The following is an 18044-nucleotide window of genomic DNA, read 5'->3' as shown; positions in this document are numbered from 1 at the left end:
GGGCATTTTAATAAGCTGCATTAACTGGTGAGAAGGAGAAGTGATGAAAAAAGCAAAAATTACTAAAGTATATCATGCACACATCAATTTCAGCTTTGGATGGTAAAAAGAAGCACTTATTTCAGTTTTGGTATGTTTCACTAGTTTAAGAAGCAGGAATTGTGGCTCATCTGTCATTTGGTTTTAGTTATAACAAAGTGATTTGCTGTTTAAATAAATGATGAGTGTGTTTTGAGTTTCTGAATGCTGAAGAATAGCATACATGAACTGTCTTGAAGTTGCTAATTTTAAAATATTTTTACTTTAAAAATCAGTGTTTGCTTTTATTTTAGTGATAGAATAAGTTATAAAAAGAAGTTAAAATTAAATCCTTATGTTACCTCATACCTGAAAATGAATGTCAGAGGCAAACAAGATTTCAATATAAGAATTGAAGCCATAAAAGTACAATGATACATAAAATACAATAAGTAGACTTTCTAAGCACTACATCAAATAAAGAAACCCTAAGTTATGAAGAAAAGTGGGTAATATAAGTACAATAAATTAGAGACAATTTAGAAAAAAATAAATGAAAAATGAATAATAAACTAGGGAATTATGACAGTATTGGTAGTCTTATATACAAAAGAGTTCTTAAAGATTCTTAGTGTACCAAGAATGGCCATATTCATGTGATGAGATTCTCAACTTTGCTAATTATTAAAGATGCATTAAATAATGAGCGTTACCATGGGGCAGGGAAATGGGCAGGCTCGTACATGGAAGGTGGGAGTGTGGATTAGTCTACATTGTATACAATGGATTGTTATATTATTTTTGTAGTGATAAAAAAGGAAAATAGTATAAAAAGCAAAAATAGGATAAATTATACCTCAGTAAAGCTGTCATAAGCCAATAAGGGAGCATTAATGTCAAAATAAGAACTGGTCAGTAGTATATTATTTTTTATTTCCATTTGAGAACCTGTCATATTACTATGGAGCATTTAGGAGTGCACCCCCCCCCTCCCCCCCCGAGGAGGGGCAGGCAGGCTGGAGCACCACTGTGCCCATCCATCTGTAGGTAGTCTGAAAGTGCAAATCACAGGATGATTACTTTTGGAAATTACTCTCTGAAGGGTTGAGTGCTTCAGTCTGTGAGTTCAGCATGCTTTAAAAGATCTTGGGAGTGAAATAACAAATCCTCACAGATTCTTTCACAAAGCCTGACTCTTCTAAAATATTTTGTGCAGTCCTAGTCACTGTTGCTTTAGGAACCTATGATGGAGGTATAAGACATTTGCCCAAGGCCACAGAAAAATGTTGAAATTTGGCTGAGAGATGGTTTGAGAAGGATAAAGGCTGGGGGAGGAGAACAAAACCTTCAGTATCACCATGTAGGGAAGAGAGTAGAGTGAATTGGAAATGCTCAGAAATCTCCAAGTTCAAGGCCATCAAAAGCTAGACCTGTTATAACAATTTAAAGAACCCAATAATTCTAGAGGTGATCCAGATTAAATAATATATAAAATACCACAACTAGGGGGTACTTGCCACATTCAGGATTAGAAATTTGTAGAATGGGGTATTAAGGGAAGCAAGATTTAAGGAACCTCCTCTCCTCTCCCTTCCCCTATGTCAAACCCAGACCCTGGAGCTGTTCTTTTAGCATTAAGTGGTTCCTTATCTGTTCCTGGCCTGTGTTTAATAGATGACCTAGATTCCAAGTAATTGTAGAGTGAGTAGGAATGGATTTGAAACACTGCATTCATATAGTTCTGCTTCCTTCCAGTCCCATGAGTAAGAGGTCCTGGTGCAGAAGGAGGGACTGAAAAGCCTTTGGGCTATCACTCTCCAGAACGGCTGGATGGAGCATGTGTCCATCCCTGGGGCATGTCCATCTATGGGAACGCATTCCTAAATCCATTTCCTAGATGACCACCCTGCCGTCATTTATCCTGGGGTGCTACTTACAGGCATTTTCTTTTTGTCTCTTTGCAGACTCCAAACTGCCCAAGTCGGAGGATGGTGGTGCCCCACAGCCCTTGGAGGTGGAGGAGGATCTCCTTAAGAGGTGAGTGTGAGTGCCTGCTCACCGCTGGCTCTGAGCTCTGGTTGACCACTCTTTTCTGATAGGGACCTTTCCCTGGTCTGAAGGCTCTAGGGTTTGTCTCATGTGTTTTGTCTTATTTAGATTGCACGACAACCCTACGGTATAGGTTGTACTGGTCCTAGTTTTAAAGGTGAAGAAACACAAAAAGGGACATGTGGACATTGATTGTTAATGTTTTCAAAAAATTCACTTGAAAAAGCCAGGACTAAATAGTTGAGTGTCCGTGCCTTCTGTGCCTGTGTGCATGTGCAGGCATACTTTTAGAGGTATGGAGGAGAAAGAGGACCCTCACAATTCTAACTGTAATTGGTGAGGTGGACTTGGCTCTAGTATGCTGGTGATACTTCCCATCAGCATAGGCCACATCCGGGAGAGCTGGCCATATCTCTGAACTGGGACTGTTTCTCCTCCTGAGGCTTGTAGAATAGTGGTGAAGGCACAGAGGCCCTCCTGGAGTGCAGGTTTGCATTCTAATTTTGCAACTTATTGGAAATGTGACCCTGGAAAATCACTGCATCTCTCTAGGCCTCTGATAAGGACATAATTCAAGTATCTCTTTCATTGGAGTATTGTCGTGATTAAATATGTTAATGTATAAAAAGTACACACAGTGCCTGGCACACAGAGTTCTCAGTGAATGCTAATTGTAGTTGTTATTGACCACCTTCTTTAAAACCCTTGAGGACAGATAAAGGACCCAGTGAATTTGTTTAAGAAGTGAAGTGTCAATCACATTGGTTTTTTCCTTCAGTAGGTCAGCCTTGTAGGTCTGTTCCATAGTCATGGATTGAGATTGACAGCCTAAGAATTTTACCTCCCTAGTCCTAAGAGGCCTCTCCAAGAATAACTAACTTGAACCCCTTTTTGGGTACTTTTAAACAGTGAAAAATGATCAAGTAATACATGCTAATGAAAGACTTAGAAAATATTTAAAATGAACGAATTGACCCATAGGTTCACCATTTCAAGACAACCACTGTCAGTATTTTGGAATGTTTGTTTCAAATTTGTTCTTTTCTTTAGTTTAGGATTATTTTTTTAAATCATATATAATTTTATATTTTTCTGTTTCCACTTAGTATTATAATTTTTCCCCCATTTGTTACAATTGCTTTTTAAACATTTTGCTAAAAGTAGTTTATTGGTACTGAATTTTTAGATTCAACCTATAGACAAATCAAATAATGTACTTCATAATGATGATATAATATCCCATTTTGTGATTATATCAGATATCCAACAATCAAGGTCAAGTTAAAAGACATTTCAGTTGTTTGCATGTATTACACTATAATAAATAATACTAACAACATCTTAGTACTAGTAACTTTTTTCTCTCTTTAGGATTATTTTACTGGACAAAAAGCTCATAAATAGTTCAAAGGTTAGGGTCAGATTCAAAATGAAGAGTTACATGTTCAAAACAGAGGGCTGCTACTATCTAAAAACCTTTAAGCACTCAAGTGAAGGCAGGGAAGGTGGGCTCTCCACCCTTCCAATCCACTTTGAAAGAGTGGCTGGTGAGGGATTGAAATCCTGCCCCAAGAATTTATCATTTGGGATATGACTTCCTGACTTGGTGTCAGCACTCCTTCTGTTCTTAATCCATATTGCTCTGGCTGAGAGTGTCATTGTAACCCCTTGCCTCAGGCATTGTCACTGATGCCTGACTTCCGAGGGTCAGATGGTATGAGCTTTCACAGTACTCTCTCTGGCCAGTGTTAGATCTAATTTCCATTGGCCCACAGATCCCAGTCCCCTGGTCAGCAGAAGTGAGTGCACAAACTTTTTCTTGGCTACCTTCTGCCAAGTCATTATATCTGCACCTGCTTCTTTCATGTCTCTCCTGGCACAGGTATAAACAGAAGCAGGCTATAGTCCAGGATGAGCCGTTTCAGGCGGCAATGAGGGAAAGAGAGGCAGCCATGAAGTACGGGAATGCATCCCTTCACGGCGGGGAGGACAGCCTTGACCAAGAGAAGCAGAAGTCAGCCCTGCTGGTGAGTGCTGGTCTTACTGAGCTGGCCTTTTATGCTCTCGTAATGCAGGGAAGCAGAGGTGAGGCCTGTGATCTGATCTGTCTGAAGCCCTGGGCTTAGTGTCTGAGTTACCTTGTAGAAAGGGTGTTCAGGGACCAGGAACTTGAGTTCTTGTAACCTTTGCTCTGGTGCTGATACGCTTTCCTCCTCTGGTCTGTTTTCAGTCTCTGGGACCTCGGGTCTATAGTTTAAGGTAGGGGTGTCGAACTCAATCAGAGAAGGGGCCAAAATCTAAAATCCAGCCTAAATCGCGGGCCCAATGGTTTACTGAACAGTCATAAACTGTCATTGTGATGGAAACGCAGCGGAGTGCAGTGATGACAGCGCGGTGCGGGCCACATTGCAAGGCCTGGCGGGAGGGATTTGGCCCACGGGCCTTTTGTTTGACACATGTGGTTTAAGGGCTGGATCATTTGATGGCCTGGTTCTGATCTGAAACTTAACAGATGTAAGTGCTGCAGTGGTATGTGTGCCAGAGGGTGTGAAGGGAGAAGACTGGGTCTTGGGCCATGCAGTAAATGAAATGTTAAGTTTGTAGAGTTAGGCAGCGTGGTGTGAATCCTAGCTCCCTACTTGTTAGCATGAACACATCCTCCAGTGTCCATGAACCTCGTTTGAGAATCAGAATGTTTGCACACAGTAATGCCCAAGGGATCAGTGGAGGTGATAAGTAACTGTGCAGGGCTTAGTGCTCCCTGGCAGATCATGAATGTGTGCTATTGATGCTGTTATTGTTATTAATACACTTAACTGATGGGAGTCTATTCAGAGTCATTCTTCTGTGAGTGCACAGATAGGCAAAGTGTACAGTAATCACATAAGGAATGTTGGCTGAACTAAGCCCTCTGGGAAATACAAACAATGTAGGATCCTCTCCCTTGGGAAATGTTCAGTCTAGTGGGGAAGGCAGACTTACACAAAAACTTTGAAAAAGGCCAAATCGGTTACATTAAGTGTGAATCGAAGGTAAAGATAATATGCTTGGGAAAGCAAAGGCTGTGGTGTCAACTGCAGGTGGAAGAGATGGCATTGATCTCAGCCTTGAGCAGTGTGGATGCCCCAGGCTGAGGGAGCAGCTGGGCTGAGGTAGGTGGATATCCAGAAGGTGATGGGTCCCGAGAAGAAGTGAGTGAGGTATGAAGACAGGTTAGAGAAGGCCTTGGACATCATGAGTAGTTAACCCACAATATAGCTCACAGTGACTGAAACTGCAGAGGATTCCCGAAGTTCATAAGAATGGGTATGATGTGATTTGACTTGTGTTTTTAGAACCCTGTGGCATCCTGGTGAAGAATCAATTAAAGTAGAGAAACTAGGGTGAGAACACAGTTTTAGAGGCTCTTGCAGTTAGTGTCTGAGGGGCAGGCAGGTTGTCACGCCTTTGCATGGATCTTGAAAACCAAGTCAAAAGGACCCTGGTCCTGGAGATGAAGGGTTAATCAATATGGCATGAGCAAAAAAGGTTGGCCATCTAGGACAGTCATCTAGCCTGAAAAATTGCAGCTTCCAGGTGTGGTATCAATTCTCACCTGGAATGTGTTAATTATAGTGAAAGGGAATTCACAGCTTCCCTTCTCTACCTGCAAAGAAGACTGCTGGGCCCTTCTTCCAGCAAGAGAACCTGTACAAGTGGAAGCAACATAAATGACCTCCAGGACAGGTGTGTAGCTTTTAAATGGAGGGAAACTTTAGAGTATAGGAGATAACATCCTTACTTGAGTCCCGCCCCCAAATCTCTGGATGGGTAATGCCTTTCTGAACCAGAGTTCCTAGGGAATAGTGAAGCAAGTGACTTCCTTTATTTTGAAGATGTTTAGTAACTACTTTTCTTCATGCATTTAGTGGCCCTGTTTTCTTCTGGGAACTTATCTGTTTCTCGATGTTGTGTCATCTTGTTGGGATTGCAATTCTAATGTCTGACTTCCTCTGTGGAAGCTAGATCTCTTCTCTCCCCCTGCCACGGGTACTAGGAGGATCGGAGCGCAGCACCAAAGGCCAGGCAGTCAGATCCTCTCTCTTGGGACTTTCAGGTTTGAGTGAATGAGGAGGCCAAGGTGGGGGGCCATGATGGGATTATTTGTTGAATGGCTGACCAGGACTGTCATCCTATGAGGCTGTCATTTTCTGAGGCAGCACATCCTCCTTGTGAGGAAGCCAGGTTGAACCCCAAGGCAAAACAGGCATGGCCCCTGGCATGAGCTGACTGCCTACTTGTTCTCGCTGGCTACTCTGACTAGTGTCCGCAAGCCCTTCACCCTTGAACCTATAGCCTTGCCTGAAGGATTTCCTGTCTGGTCCTCCTACCTTCTTGAGGATTAGATCATCTGCTGGTAACCTGCATCAACTCTCCTTGGCTTCAGTTAGTTTCTGTTGCTCAGTGTTATAGCAGATAGATGCAGAGCCCAGTTTTTTAAAAAAATATATTTTATTGACTTTTTACAGAGAGGAAGGGAGAGAGATAGAGAGCTAGAAACGTCGATGAGAGAGAAACATCGCCCAACTGCCTCTTGCACACCCCCTACCGGGGATGTGCTCGCAACCAATGTACATGCCCTTGACCGGAATCGAATCTGGGACCCTTCAGTCCGCAGACCGATGCTCTACCACTGAGCCAAACCGGTTTAGGCCAGAGCCCAGTTTTAAAGGCTTACAACCACATTCAGTACTCAGTGTGAACAGAGGAGAAGGGAAGCTATTCCCAGGCCCTGTTCTATAAATCAATAGGGGCACGAGGTACTCACCTGAGCAAAGCTGTTACCATCACTTCCATTTAGGTTGGTGTGGTTAGCATGTACTTTTAGTGGAGATCATTTCAAAATTGTACTTTGAAGGATTTAAATAGGAGAAAGATGAAGAGAAGAACCTGACCAGCAGCATAGGGAATTTTCTTTCTTTATCTGTGTCTTCCAGATGCAAGGATTGAAGGACCCTGCTAGGCAGAGCACATAAGGGTGCTGGGATCACAGCACTTCCTCCTTGTGAGGAGGCCAGGTTGAACCCCAAGGCAAAACAGGCATGGCCCTTGGCATGAGTTGGCTGCCCACTTGTTCTCAGTGGCTACTCTGACTAGTGTCTGCAAGCCCTGTACCCTTGAACCTGTAACCTTGCCCGAAGGATTTCCTTTTGAGTTGGCTGAGTACAGTTTGACATTTAATGTGTGCTTCTGCCCTGTCTTTTTGCTTCTGACTTTTACAATATTGATTTTTAAATCCCTTTCTGCATAAAGGAATGATTCAGCTCATTATTGGGAAAAGATCATAAAACAAATGACAAGGAAAGGCAATCATTTGTGTAACCTACTTCTGATAACAAAAATGTTATCATTTCCAATCTAGTGCATCAGTGATGAACTGTTTTTGAGAAAGTTTATGCCTGATTCTTGCCACTTGCTCACTGATAAAGTCCAGTTATAATTGGGGCTGGAATCAATTGAGCCTGTATGAGGTGTGCTTCTCTCTGAGTTGGGGGAGGAAGTTTGGTATCCAAATCAATGTTTTAGAGTCCAAAACATTCCAGAGAGAAATAAGAAAGAACAGAATGGTTTCTTGGGCTGAGTTTTCTGATGGGAAGAGCTTTAAAAATCCAGTGGATGGAGTAATACAGGCTTGGCAGTAGCTTTGCTTTAGGGAAGAATGAAATCTATAAGCTTGTCTTTTAGATTCTTGGTACATATGATTAGATATACATGATTGCATTAATGTGATAGAAAATAAAATCTTTAATTTTTTTGGTAAGCAACTTATATAAAATTTTCTCTGTATACCTGTTATATGTTAGGCATTGGGTTAATTTCTTGGTAAATGGAAATAAGTAAGATATAGCCTGACTTTCTCAACTCTAGCTGAACAGAAGTCTTACAACTAAGGATATAAAGAAGAAGCCATATTGAGACTGGTAGGAGGAGAGACTTGGAGTTGGCTGGTCCCTTCCCCTCATATGGTGGTTAAAAATTGGGAGGGGGAAAAAATCACTTCTGGGTATTTATGCAAAGAAACTGAAAACACTAAGTTGAAAAGACATCTATACATATAAAAGCATAAGCAAACAGCCAACCAGCTAACTGGCTAGTAGATGTGATGTGCACTGACCACCAGGGGGCAGACGCTTAATGCAGGAGCTGCAGTGACTTGGCAGCTGTGGTTCTCGGGTGATGCACCTGGAACCAGAGAGGAGGGAGCCCAATTCTGGGGTGCGTCACCCGAGAACCACCCTCTTGCAATCTGTGATCCCAGTCTTCACAGTTTCAGCCCAATCTTCACAGGCCAAGCTGGGGGACCACTCCAGTGCATGAACCTGTGCACTTGGCCTCCAATATATTTTTATGTTCATTACAGTATTGTTTACAACAGCCAAGATATAGAACTGTCCATCAATAGATGGATGGATAACAAAGAAGTGTGGTGTGTGTGTGTGTGTGTGTGTGTGTGTGTGTGTATATATATATATATATATATATGCACAATGGAATATGACTCAGCCAAAAAATGAATGAAATCTTACCATATGCAACAACATGGATGGACAGAGGAAGACAAATGCTATGTGATTTTATTTATACATGGAACCTAAAAAACACACAAAATAAATGAATAAGCAGAACAGAAACAGACTAATAGATACAGAGAATATTTTGACAGTTGGTAGATGGGAGGAAGGTTGGGGGGGGGGATGGATGAAAATGGGGAAGGGATTAAGTAGTACAAATTGGTAGTTACAGAATAGTCATGCGGCTATAAAGTATAGCATAGGGAATATAGTCTATAATCTAATATATATATGCAAAATGTCCCCTCAGAAGTTAGACTGGGAGACTGGGATTTTGATCGCTCGCTATTATGTGTGCTGACCACCGGGGGAAGCGTGGAACGAAGGAAGGCCCTGGCTAGTAGCCGGAGGGCCCTCATTGGCCCCGATTGGCCCTGATTGCTGGACAGGCCTAGGGACCCTACCTGCGCACGAATTTCGTGTACCAGGCTTCTAATCTTATAATAACTGTGTATACTATCAGATGGGTAATATATTTATTGGCATGCTCACTTAGTAAGTTATATTATGTCTAATAACTATGTTGTATACCTGAAACTAATGTGATATTGTATGTCAACTGTAATTGAAAAATAAAAAATTATTACCAAAAAATTAGCTATAGTCCCTCTCTTTGAGAAGATCTATTTATTAGGAGAGTTACATGTTCTCCAAAATGACCATAGAGTGTTACAATATCCTACCGAAGAGACAGGGAAGTACCAGAGGAGAAAGGAGGCAGCAACACTAGCCTCTTCCCAGTGAGGTATGAAAGTCTTCTAAGAGAGGTGACATGTGAGCTGGATCTTACAGACTGAGAGAAGTTTGCCCCGTGAAGAAGAGTAAGGAAGGGTGTTGCAGATGAAGGATACTGCAGGAGTAAAGGCCAGTGGCTGGGAGAAGACCTGGCATTTGGCTGGAGGCTAGAGGAGTGGGGGGTATGGCAGATAGGAGAGGTCAGTTCAGGCCTGGGCCTGGAGTAAAATTCTGGACGTGTAACAGGGATCTCTTGAGGAAGGTTTTCTTCATCCTCAAAAGAAACTCACAAGAACAGAGAGGCTCTCTTCTACTGAATGGTGTACACAGGGCAGTAACTGAGTGCTTCTCTACCTGAATATGTCCCTCAGGACTTGCACAGAAAAAGTGGCTTCCTGTTTTGCTTTCCAGTTTGCAGGGAGTTTTTTTGTTTGTTTAAAATAAATTTTATTGATTTTTTTTTACAGAGAGGAAGGGAGAGAGATAGCTAGAAACATCGATGAGAGAAAATCAACGATCAGCTGCCTCTTGCACACCCCCTACTGGGGATGTGCCCGCAACTAGAGTACGTGCCCTTGACCAGAATCGAACCCGGGACCCTTCAGTCCCGCAGGCTGACGCTCTATCCACTGAGCCAAACTGGTTTTGGCTGCAGGGAGTTTTGATCTATTATTGCATTCTTTTCATTGTTCAGACATCTGAGAAGCTGCTACCTTAGCTCTATGAACTCTATAACCAGAATTTTAAGAAAATACCAGATTCAAGAGTTTTTGAATTGCAGTTTTTTGAAATCATGAGTGAGATGAAAGACTTATTTTGGTTTTACTACAGTTATAGCCTTTTATTCCTAATTCTCCCCTCCTACATCTTTATAAGTCTTGTTCCTCAGATTATAGGCTCCTTGAGGATAGAAACCGTGCCCTCTCTCTAGGTGAGATCACTTTGATCTTCTTTGTAATGCTCAGCAAATTGTAAATGCACAGCAGACGGTTATGGAATGGCAGATCTCAAGTGACTGAGAATGTGAGGTGATATCTTCTGATTCAGAGACTTTGCATAGAGCCTTTGAGAGCTCCTTGAGGCCTCATTGCAGTACCCCATTGCTAATACTAGGAGGTGGAAGCAAGTACCCTTTCAGCCTTTCCCAGGATGGATATCAACTCTCAGATCTGACCTTCTCAAACAATCAAACAAAGCACAACAAAGAAACACCTTTCAGGATGATATCTTGGAGTCAAGAAAGCAGTTTATGTGACTACTCATCAGAGACGTAGGGACTTTCGATTTAACTTGTGTGGAACAGGCAGAGAGTAGGACTTTGGTGACCCAGGCCTGGGGAATTGGGTGGCTTTGTCCATAAACTTCCTCCAATTTGAGCCACCGATAGAGAGAGATCTTGAATCTTTATGGAGATCTACTTGTCAGCACTTAGAAGGCTGGTAAAAGGCATAATCTGGAAAAAAAGAGAGCATGACATCAATAGCCCTTTCTTTGTTTCCTTAAGTCTTGCTGAGGTTTTTATTTTTTTCTCCTAGATTAGATCTGGATTGACACACTTTCTCTGTAAAGAGAGCCAGATAGTAAATATTGAAGGTTTTATAAGCCACATATGGTCTCTGTCAAGTGTTCTTTGTTGTTGTTTCTATAGTTGTAAAGAAATGTCAAAACCATTCTTAGCTCGGAGGCCATACCAAAAGAGGCTGTAGATTGGATCCCACTGGTGGGCTGTAGTTTGCTGAACTGGGCAGTGCAGTTCTGGAGATTTTAATTTTTTAGGGCTCTGATGAACTAGATGCCTCAAGGAGCTGGGGAAGGGCGGGGGCAGGCGGGGTGGAGGGTGGGAGCAGCGGCACTGACAGTGGTCTCAGTTCCTCAGTGGTTTTCATTCCTTTGAGAAGTTTCATGGCATGATGGTATCTGTCAGTTTCAGTCTTCTGATCTGTAAAATGAGGATTTTCTTTTTCTGGAGACAGCCTGGTGGGTTCTTTGCGAAAAGTCAAGAGTATAAACTTTAACTGATCCTTTTTGCACTTGGCATTTTTTATGGTTCCCATTTTTCTGTTGAAATTCTCTATTGTTTACATATGTTATCCACTTTTTCCATATTTATCATAGTTATTCTAAGATCTCTACCTGATAATTTCAACATCTGGGTCATCTCTGGGTTTGGTTCAATAGACTATTTTCTCACTTGATAATGGGTCCCATTCTCCTGTAGCCTTATGTGCCTTGTAATTTTTGATTGGCACTGGACATCATGTGCAGAGCAGTAGAGACTGAAGTAAATAGTGTTTATGCCCAGAAATGCCACTCTTCTTCTTTGGACAGGTCATTAGTGTGGGTGGATGAGTTAAGCTAGTCTGTAGTTGAGCAAGGTGTAGGCTTGTTGTTGTTTTGGCTTCAGACACTTTTTAGGGTAGAACCAAAACCTTCTGTTTAGCAGCCTGTGAATCTGATCACTGCAGGGTTTATCTGTGCTCTCCTGCTTTCCTAGCAGACTTTTTGCAGACATTGCTTATCTGTCTCTGGGTGCTTCCTCGTACCTGCTCCTGCTGTAGAAGGTACCTGTGGTGCTTGGTGTAGGTCCTGGACTACCATGGGGCTTCTCTCCATCTCCTGTCTGGCTCTCAGGTGTCAGCAGGCCCTGTGCACCTGCTACTCGGGGTGTGTATGGCCAGTGCTCATTCAGTTCTGCCTCACATCGAAGTCTTTTAAATAATACAAAGAAGATTCTCATAACCAGCACCAAATTTATTTCACTCTTCTCTTTAATTGCCATCACTTTGAAGCACTCTTCACTCCCCAAGGAAAATGAAAAGGGCACAGTAATATGACTTATCTTACTCCTTTCCTGAATGTTTAGGCTCATATGACTACTAATGTATAGGGTCTGTCCTTCCAAAGGGCAGGTAGAGTTTCCCAGTGCCAGGTATTAAAGAGACATACCACACAGCTGACCACCTCTATGCCCCTGCAGCCACATTTGCTCAAACAGCAATGCAATGGTGTGTACATTTAATAATTTTAGAGAAGTGGGATAATTAGTTGGAAGGAGCATAGTGAGGCCTCCTGGGTTCCTCTTTATTAAGGTCAGAGTTAAAATAGTCTGGCTTTGGAGAAAAGAAAAGTACAGATAAGCTTGCATGAAAACTGGTTCAACCGTATTTTTAGCCGATTACATACCAGAAAAAGAACTTCCATTTTATTTCTCATATAGTTTATACAAATTGGTGGGGAGTGAGGGCATAAAAACCAGACATGGCATCTAGGCACACACTAAAAGTCTGGCCCTTTTTGCTGCCTGGATCACTAAGGGATATGGAGTGTTCCTACTGATGCTGTGGTTCCCCGGGCAGGGACCCTGCTATTTGAAACGTTCACTAGGTAACCAATGGCCCTGCCCCTGACACAGCTTGCTGACCACCTGGATGCCTTTATCAGACTTCTCGGCCCCAAAGGAGAGCAGGAGCTCGTTTCTTTGCTGAGGATAGCGAGGGAAGAGAATCAGCTGTCTGCTGGTACCATGCTCTGAGAGAGGCCTGGGTAAGCTGGGCTCAGCATTTTAGAGGACTGGGCATAAGAAAATGTTGCTAGAGGCCAGGTGGTGATTGCCATGGGACATGGGGGAGGCCAGGTTGGTACCCATCAGACTTCCAGCATACCCTGGCTTGTGTGAGAGCCCAGACTCTGTTCCTTGTAGCAGCAGCCCCTATAATGCTGGAGGCATGTGGCAGAAACAGAAAGAACTTCACAAGGCAGGTTGGACCTACGAGCCAGCCAGAGCACAAGAGGGCTGCTGTGGCCTAGTTGCTCCTCTGGTCACGGGGATATGGCCCCAGGTGGGCCCAACAGAACTGAGGGTTATACTGCTGCATTGTTCCTGAAAACCCTGTTAAGTCCCCCCCCCCCTTTTTTTTTTTTTTTTGTACCTAATTAAGTGCATCTTGATGATGTCCTTGGATGAAAAAGTCCTGTCTGTCAGCTGTTTTGTGCACCATTAGGAAGGTGGTCGTGAGAGGAGGAGGAGAAGGACCAGGGTGAGGGGATGAGTAGAGGGATGGCGTTGAGAGGGGCCCAGAGTTCGTCTGGATAGGGTCACCTGGATAGTTCCAGTGGAGCAAGAAGAAGGTGAATAGTGGTTTGAGTCCTAGTAGGAAATGGAAAACTTATAGACTCCTCTGTAATCATTTTTATGCCATAAGTGTCTATAGATGTAAGTGGCGGACCTTTTTAAATTAAATTAAAAATATTGTGGCAGCTAATTGTCTAAAGAAAGTTATTGCTCTGTGGTCTTCTCAGATTAAAATGCCGGGATTTCAGAATCTGACCTGTTCCAGAATGGACCTGAGGTAGGAAGGGAGATCCCAACACTTTGGGCATAGTGCTAGATAAACTTAAGTACTCTTAAAAAAAAACAAGTTTTACACACACACATACACACTCACTGGTGTGTGTATAAAATTGATTTTGGAGAGGAACGAGTAGGGAGAGAGAGGTAGAAACATCAATGATGAGAGAGAATCATTGATCGGGTGAGTGAGCCCGCAACTTGGGCGTGAGCCCTGACTGGGAATTGAACCGTGACCTCCTGGTTCATAAGTCGACCCTAAACCATTGCGTAACTCTGGCTGGGTGTTCCTGAGTACTCTTTTAGTTAAACTGGAATTCCAAGTAGGTTCACAGCCTGGGCTGTTTAGGATCTGTGCAGCCTCCTTCCCTTTGCCACCTCACAGATCTGCAAGATGCCTTTCGATTTCCCCTCTGATGCTAGCTCAGGTGACCTCGGCTGTGTGCTGACAGAAGCTAGAAATCCTCATTAGCTGCTAACTTTGTTAGGCAAATGGATGATTGCGGTTCCATTCCTGGCGTCATTGCTTCTAATTAGCAGATCGCATTTCTACCAAAATGTCTGTTAGCACCAGACATGAGATAAAGAGGCTGACAGCTAGGGCTGGGAACTGGAGAGAACTGTGAAAGAAGCTTTTTCTCTTAAGCCTCTAGGGGACTCAGCTGCTGACCTCAGCCAGGCTCCTTGGCCTCCGGTGCCTGATGGGTTCCAAGGGATCTGAGCTGCAGACTGCCTTGCCGACACCCACCAGCAGAAGGGGGTGACCTGAGCCAGCTGCCAGAGGCATCCAAGCAGCAGGTGGCACTGACTGACCTACTGAGAGTTTGGGGCTTTTGTGTTTTGAGTAGCTCTTGTGCAGCTGTGTATAAGCCTAAAATTGTAGGGAAACCCGACTTCAGAACTGGGGCCATCCTCATAGCCGGAGTCAGATGGTGTGTTCTGGCTGCCCTGGCCTCGGGGAGGATGCAGGCCATCTGAGGCAGTGCCTGCTATGCACCCATTTCATTCCTCCTCTCTGGGATAGCATTGCTCAGCACCCCTGCCACTCTTTCATGCCTGTGGACCAAATGGGGCTAATCCCACAGCCCCAAATGACCTTGGCAACAGTCTATTCTCCTCTTTCCTGCTTGTGTGAAATTAGGCTGGTGCCTGCCGTCTTCCATGTGCCTTTAGGATGTTAGCAGGACTGGGCAGAGGGGAGGCTCACGGTTTATTTTAAGTCTATTTGTGTTGTCTATTCATATAGTCTTTGGGAAACTATCATTCTTCCTTTTTAATTTTTCTTTTTAGTGAAAAAATGTTTTAGATTAGTCAGTTAAGCAGCATGTGTTTGCCCTCTTGGGTAGATGCCATTGTTGGCTACCAGCACAGTAAAGAATTAAAAAGGGATTATTTAGCTGGCAAACACTAATAAGTGGGACAAGAGAAGTCTCAGATTTTTTTCCTTTTTATAATACTTGTGTGTCCACTCAAGAGCTGAGCTAGGTCTGGGTGCCAAGATGATTGCTCTCAGTGCAAAATGTGTGCCAATCAGAAGCAGTCTCGGCTGTAATGGCAGCCCAGGTGGCTGTGGCTGAAACAGTGGGGGTTGTTCACTATAGGAGAACAGGAGTCTGGGGCAGATAATCCCGTATGGTAGCTCCGTCCATCAGGAGGGGTCCATTGGAGTCCTCCTTTCCTTGTGACCAGCCATCCTTAATGCGGCTCCTCTCAGGGCTGCAAGATGGCTCCTGTGCCTCCAGGCATCGTGGCAGTTTTCTAGTCTGGAGGAAGGAAGGGAAAAAAAGCCTTTTCCAAGTTAAGTTTTGTTGCTTTATGTGGGAGGGACACCTTTCCCAGGGACTGTCATTAGCAGAACTGTGTCACCGGGTCACCTCTGGCTGAAAGAGGATCGTGAGTAATTTCAGCTGGGCACTTGACCGCCCCTGCCCCCAAAACAGTTAGGTTATGTTCTTGAAGACGGGGCTGGAGGCTGGTTAAGTGACAAGCTGTACTTTCTGTAGCATGGCAACGTGGAAGGAGATTCACCAAGTGCCATCTCTGTGACACTGGACATGTTACTTAACTTCTGTGAGCCTCAGTGTCCTCACATGTCAGATGGCAAGCATCTAGCATTGTTAGAATGTTTCAGTGACATGCTGTAAGCAGAAATTCCAGCGTGCTATCAGGCACGTGGAAGACTGCCAGTTCATTCTTTTCTTTGTATAGTGCCAACTCCCCCAAATTCAGGGGAAGAGAAGCTGAACAGGTGACTAATCCGTGTCCAAAAGATACAAGAGGGGACTGTTTTTTACCATGGCAGAGAAGGGACAAGACACAGAGGGCAGGAATGGTGGCTGTTACTGAGTCCGGCTTTTTTCACCTGAGTTGGTGGCATTATCAGCAGCAGGTGCGGCACATCCCTCTCCACCTTGTGCTCTTCTATCCTGAAGCAAACCACCCAGGTCCTTCTGGGCATGGTCTTCTCTCAAATATAAGCTGGGAGAAGGGGTGCTGATGCCCTGGTGCCTGCACGGTCCTGGCTTGTTTTCTCCTCGAACCCCAGATTGCAGTGTTTTTGTGAGTCCTCACTCTTATGAGGCTCAGGAGAGAGCCCACTTGCACACATTCTGGTGGAGTCAGGGCACCCCAACTCTTGGCAGCACTTCCTCCCACCTTGCCTTGCTGAGTCCAGCAGAGTTTCTCTGCAGGATTCCGGTGCTTTGCCCTTTGCTGGGACCGGATGGGAGTGCGGGAGCAGCCCAGCAGAGAGCCCAGCGGAGCAGCTCTGTGTCCAAGGCCTTTGTGTGATTCACACCAAGCAGCAGGGCTCTGATGCCACTGGGAGGAGCCGCTGGGATGGAGTCTCCAGGGAGAGGTTCTCGGAAGCTCCATGGCTCACCCCTACCCACCCCCACCTCCACTCCCACATTAGCCCCAGCTGCAGGGCAGTGAGTCACCTACTCTCCTGTTACTGTGCTGACTCTGCCCTCTCTTGTACCCTTTCCCAACACACAGCCCTACAAGGACTTTCCCCCCAGCCCTGCGTGGACCCCACTCCTCTCCTCTGCACCTCCATCCTTGCTGGCCACCGCAGTAGGTGTGCCCGTGAGCGCAGGGCAGGCTCTGCAGAAGGGCCTCTGTTCTGGGGTCCCCGAGTGTCAGACAATGTGGAGCATGGGGCCCATTCTCTAGTTGACTAGTCGGACATGATGTCGGCACCTTATCTTCATGCTGACACACTCTGGACATTAATAGAAATACATAGCCAGGGAACACGTGTGGAATTTCAAGCAGCCCTGCCGCCTGGCGCTTTTGATAGCCTATTGTGTGCTTAACCTCTTCTAAGAGGTTTTTGAAGAGAAATGAGTAAGACTGTTAACTCTAGGAAGCTGGGTATGTGGCCAGTTTCCTTTCTTCCTTTTTTTTTTTTTTTTTTCCTTTTCCCCTTCTTGATTCTCTGCACTGCTTCCTTAATCTTTGCTCCTGAGCAGTGGGTTTTGCGGCCTCAGGATTTATTTAAATCATTGCTGTGTGAGCAGTGCTCTGTTGGCACTGACAGGAGGACCTGGGGGCAAGGAGGGTGTCTGTGGGGTCTCAAGGAGGCCCAGGGGGACCAGGAGAATCTTTACCTCAGTCTTAGTTGTCTCATCCTGAGTTTCTCATCATGGTCCCAAAGGCCATCTCCCCCCCCCCCCCCCTTTTTTTTTTTTTTTTTTTTTTTTTTTTTTTACTGGATAGGGCCTCTGTGACCACTGGCTTCTCTTTTGAGATGTTTGAAGCTTTGGAGCAATTTCCTTTCCCCCACTTTATCTCAACTCCTTATTTCCCCTCAAGAGCTGCCTCGGTTTTTTTGATTTGTCTCTAAAATCCCCAGGAGAACAATGACTTAGGATATTTGGGCCTTAATATGGTCAAGGGTGGTCATGTAGGTGTTGTAGAGAGACTTGTGTTTGCCATCTCTGCTGATATCTTCGTGCTCTTCAAGTTCCCAGCTGTAAATGAGAAGTGAAAATGCACACAGGCCACAGGTTTAGTATGGCTTTTAAATGATACCGTAAAACATCTAGGAAATGTTCGCACTGTAGTAAGTCCTCAAAGAAAATCATAAACATTTTCTTTGTGAGGCCTAAAGCTGATTGTATTTCTATCTTCCCTTTAGTATGGCCGCTGCTCTGTTTCTGTCCAGAAGCCTCTTTTTAAAACTCTTCTCCTCCCTCACTCCCCCTGAACCCTTATCTTCACCCTCTTTGTATCTCCTGGCCTCAGGCCCCTGCCTGCCCTGCAGGAACTGTACTGACAGC

At 44.4% G+C, this 18044-nt stretch overlaps 1 protein-coding gene across 5 annotated transcripts in view; it reads left to right on the top strand.

Moving 5' to 3' along the window:
* Positions 1-18044, top strand: part of CHCHD6 (coiled-coil-helix-coiled-coil-helix domain containing 6) — a 195763-nt gene that overhangs the window by 15407 nt on the left and 162312 nt on the right. For 3 of the 5 annotated variants that reach the window (XM_045574359.1, XM_045574361.1, XM_045574362.1), the window contains exons 3-5: positions 1983-2055; positions 3950-4094; positions 10400-10402. In XM_045574359.1, the coding sequence (XP_045430315.1) occupies positions 1983-2055; positions 3950-4094; positions 10400-10402 (221 nt within the window). The remainder of the gene's footprint in view (positions 1-1982; positions 2056-3949; positions 4095-10399; positions 10403-18044) is intronic. The other 2 variants (XM_045574363.1, XM_045574360.1) reach the window with 1 other exon arrangement.

The sequence above is a fragment of the Pipistrellus kuhlii genome, unplaced genomic scaffold, assembly GCF_014108245.1.
Source record: "Pipistrellus kuhlii isolate mPipKuh1 unplaced genomic scaffold, mPipKuh1.p scaffold_m20_p_6, whole genome shotgun sequence".
In the NCBI taxonomy this organism is placed as follows: domain Eukaryota; kingdom Metazoa; phylum Chordata; class Mammalia; order Chiroptera; family Vespertilionidae; genus Pipistrellus; species Pipistrellus kuhlii.
This window is presented reverse-complemented; position numbering and strand designations above follow the sequence as displayed.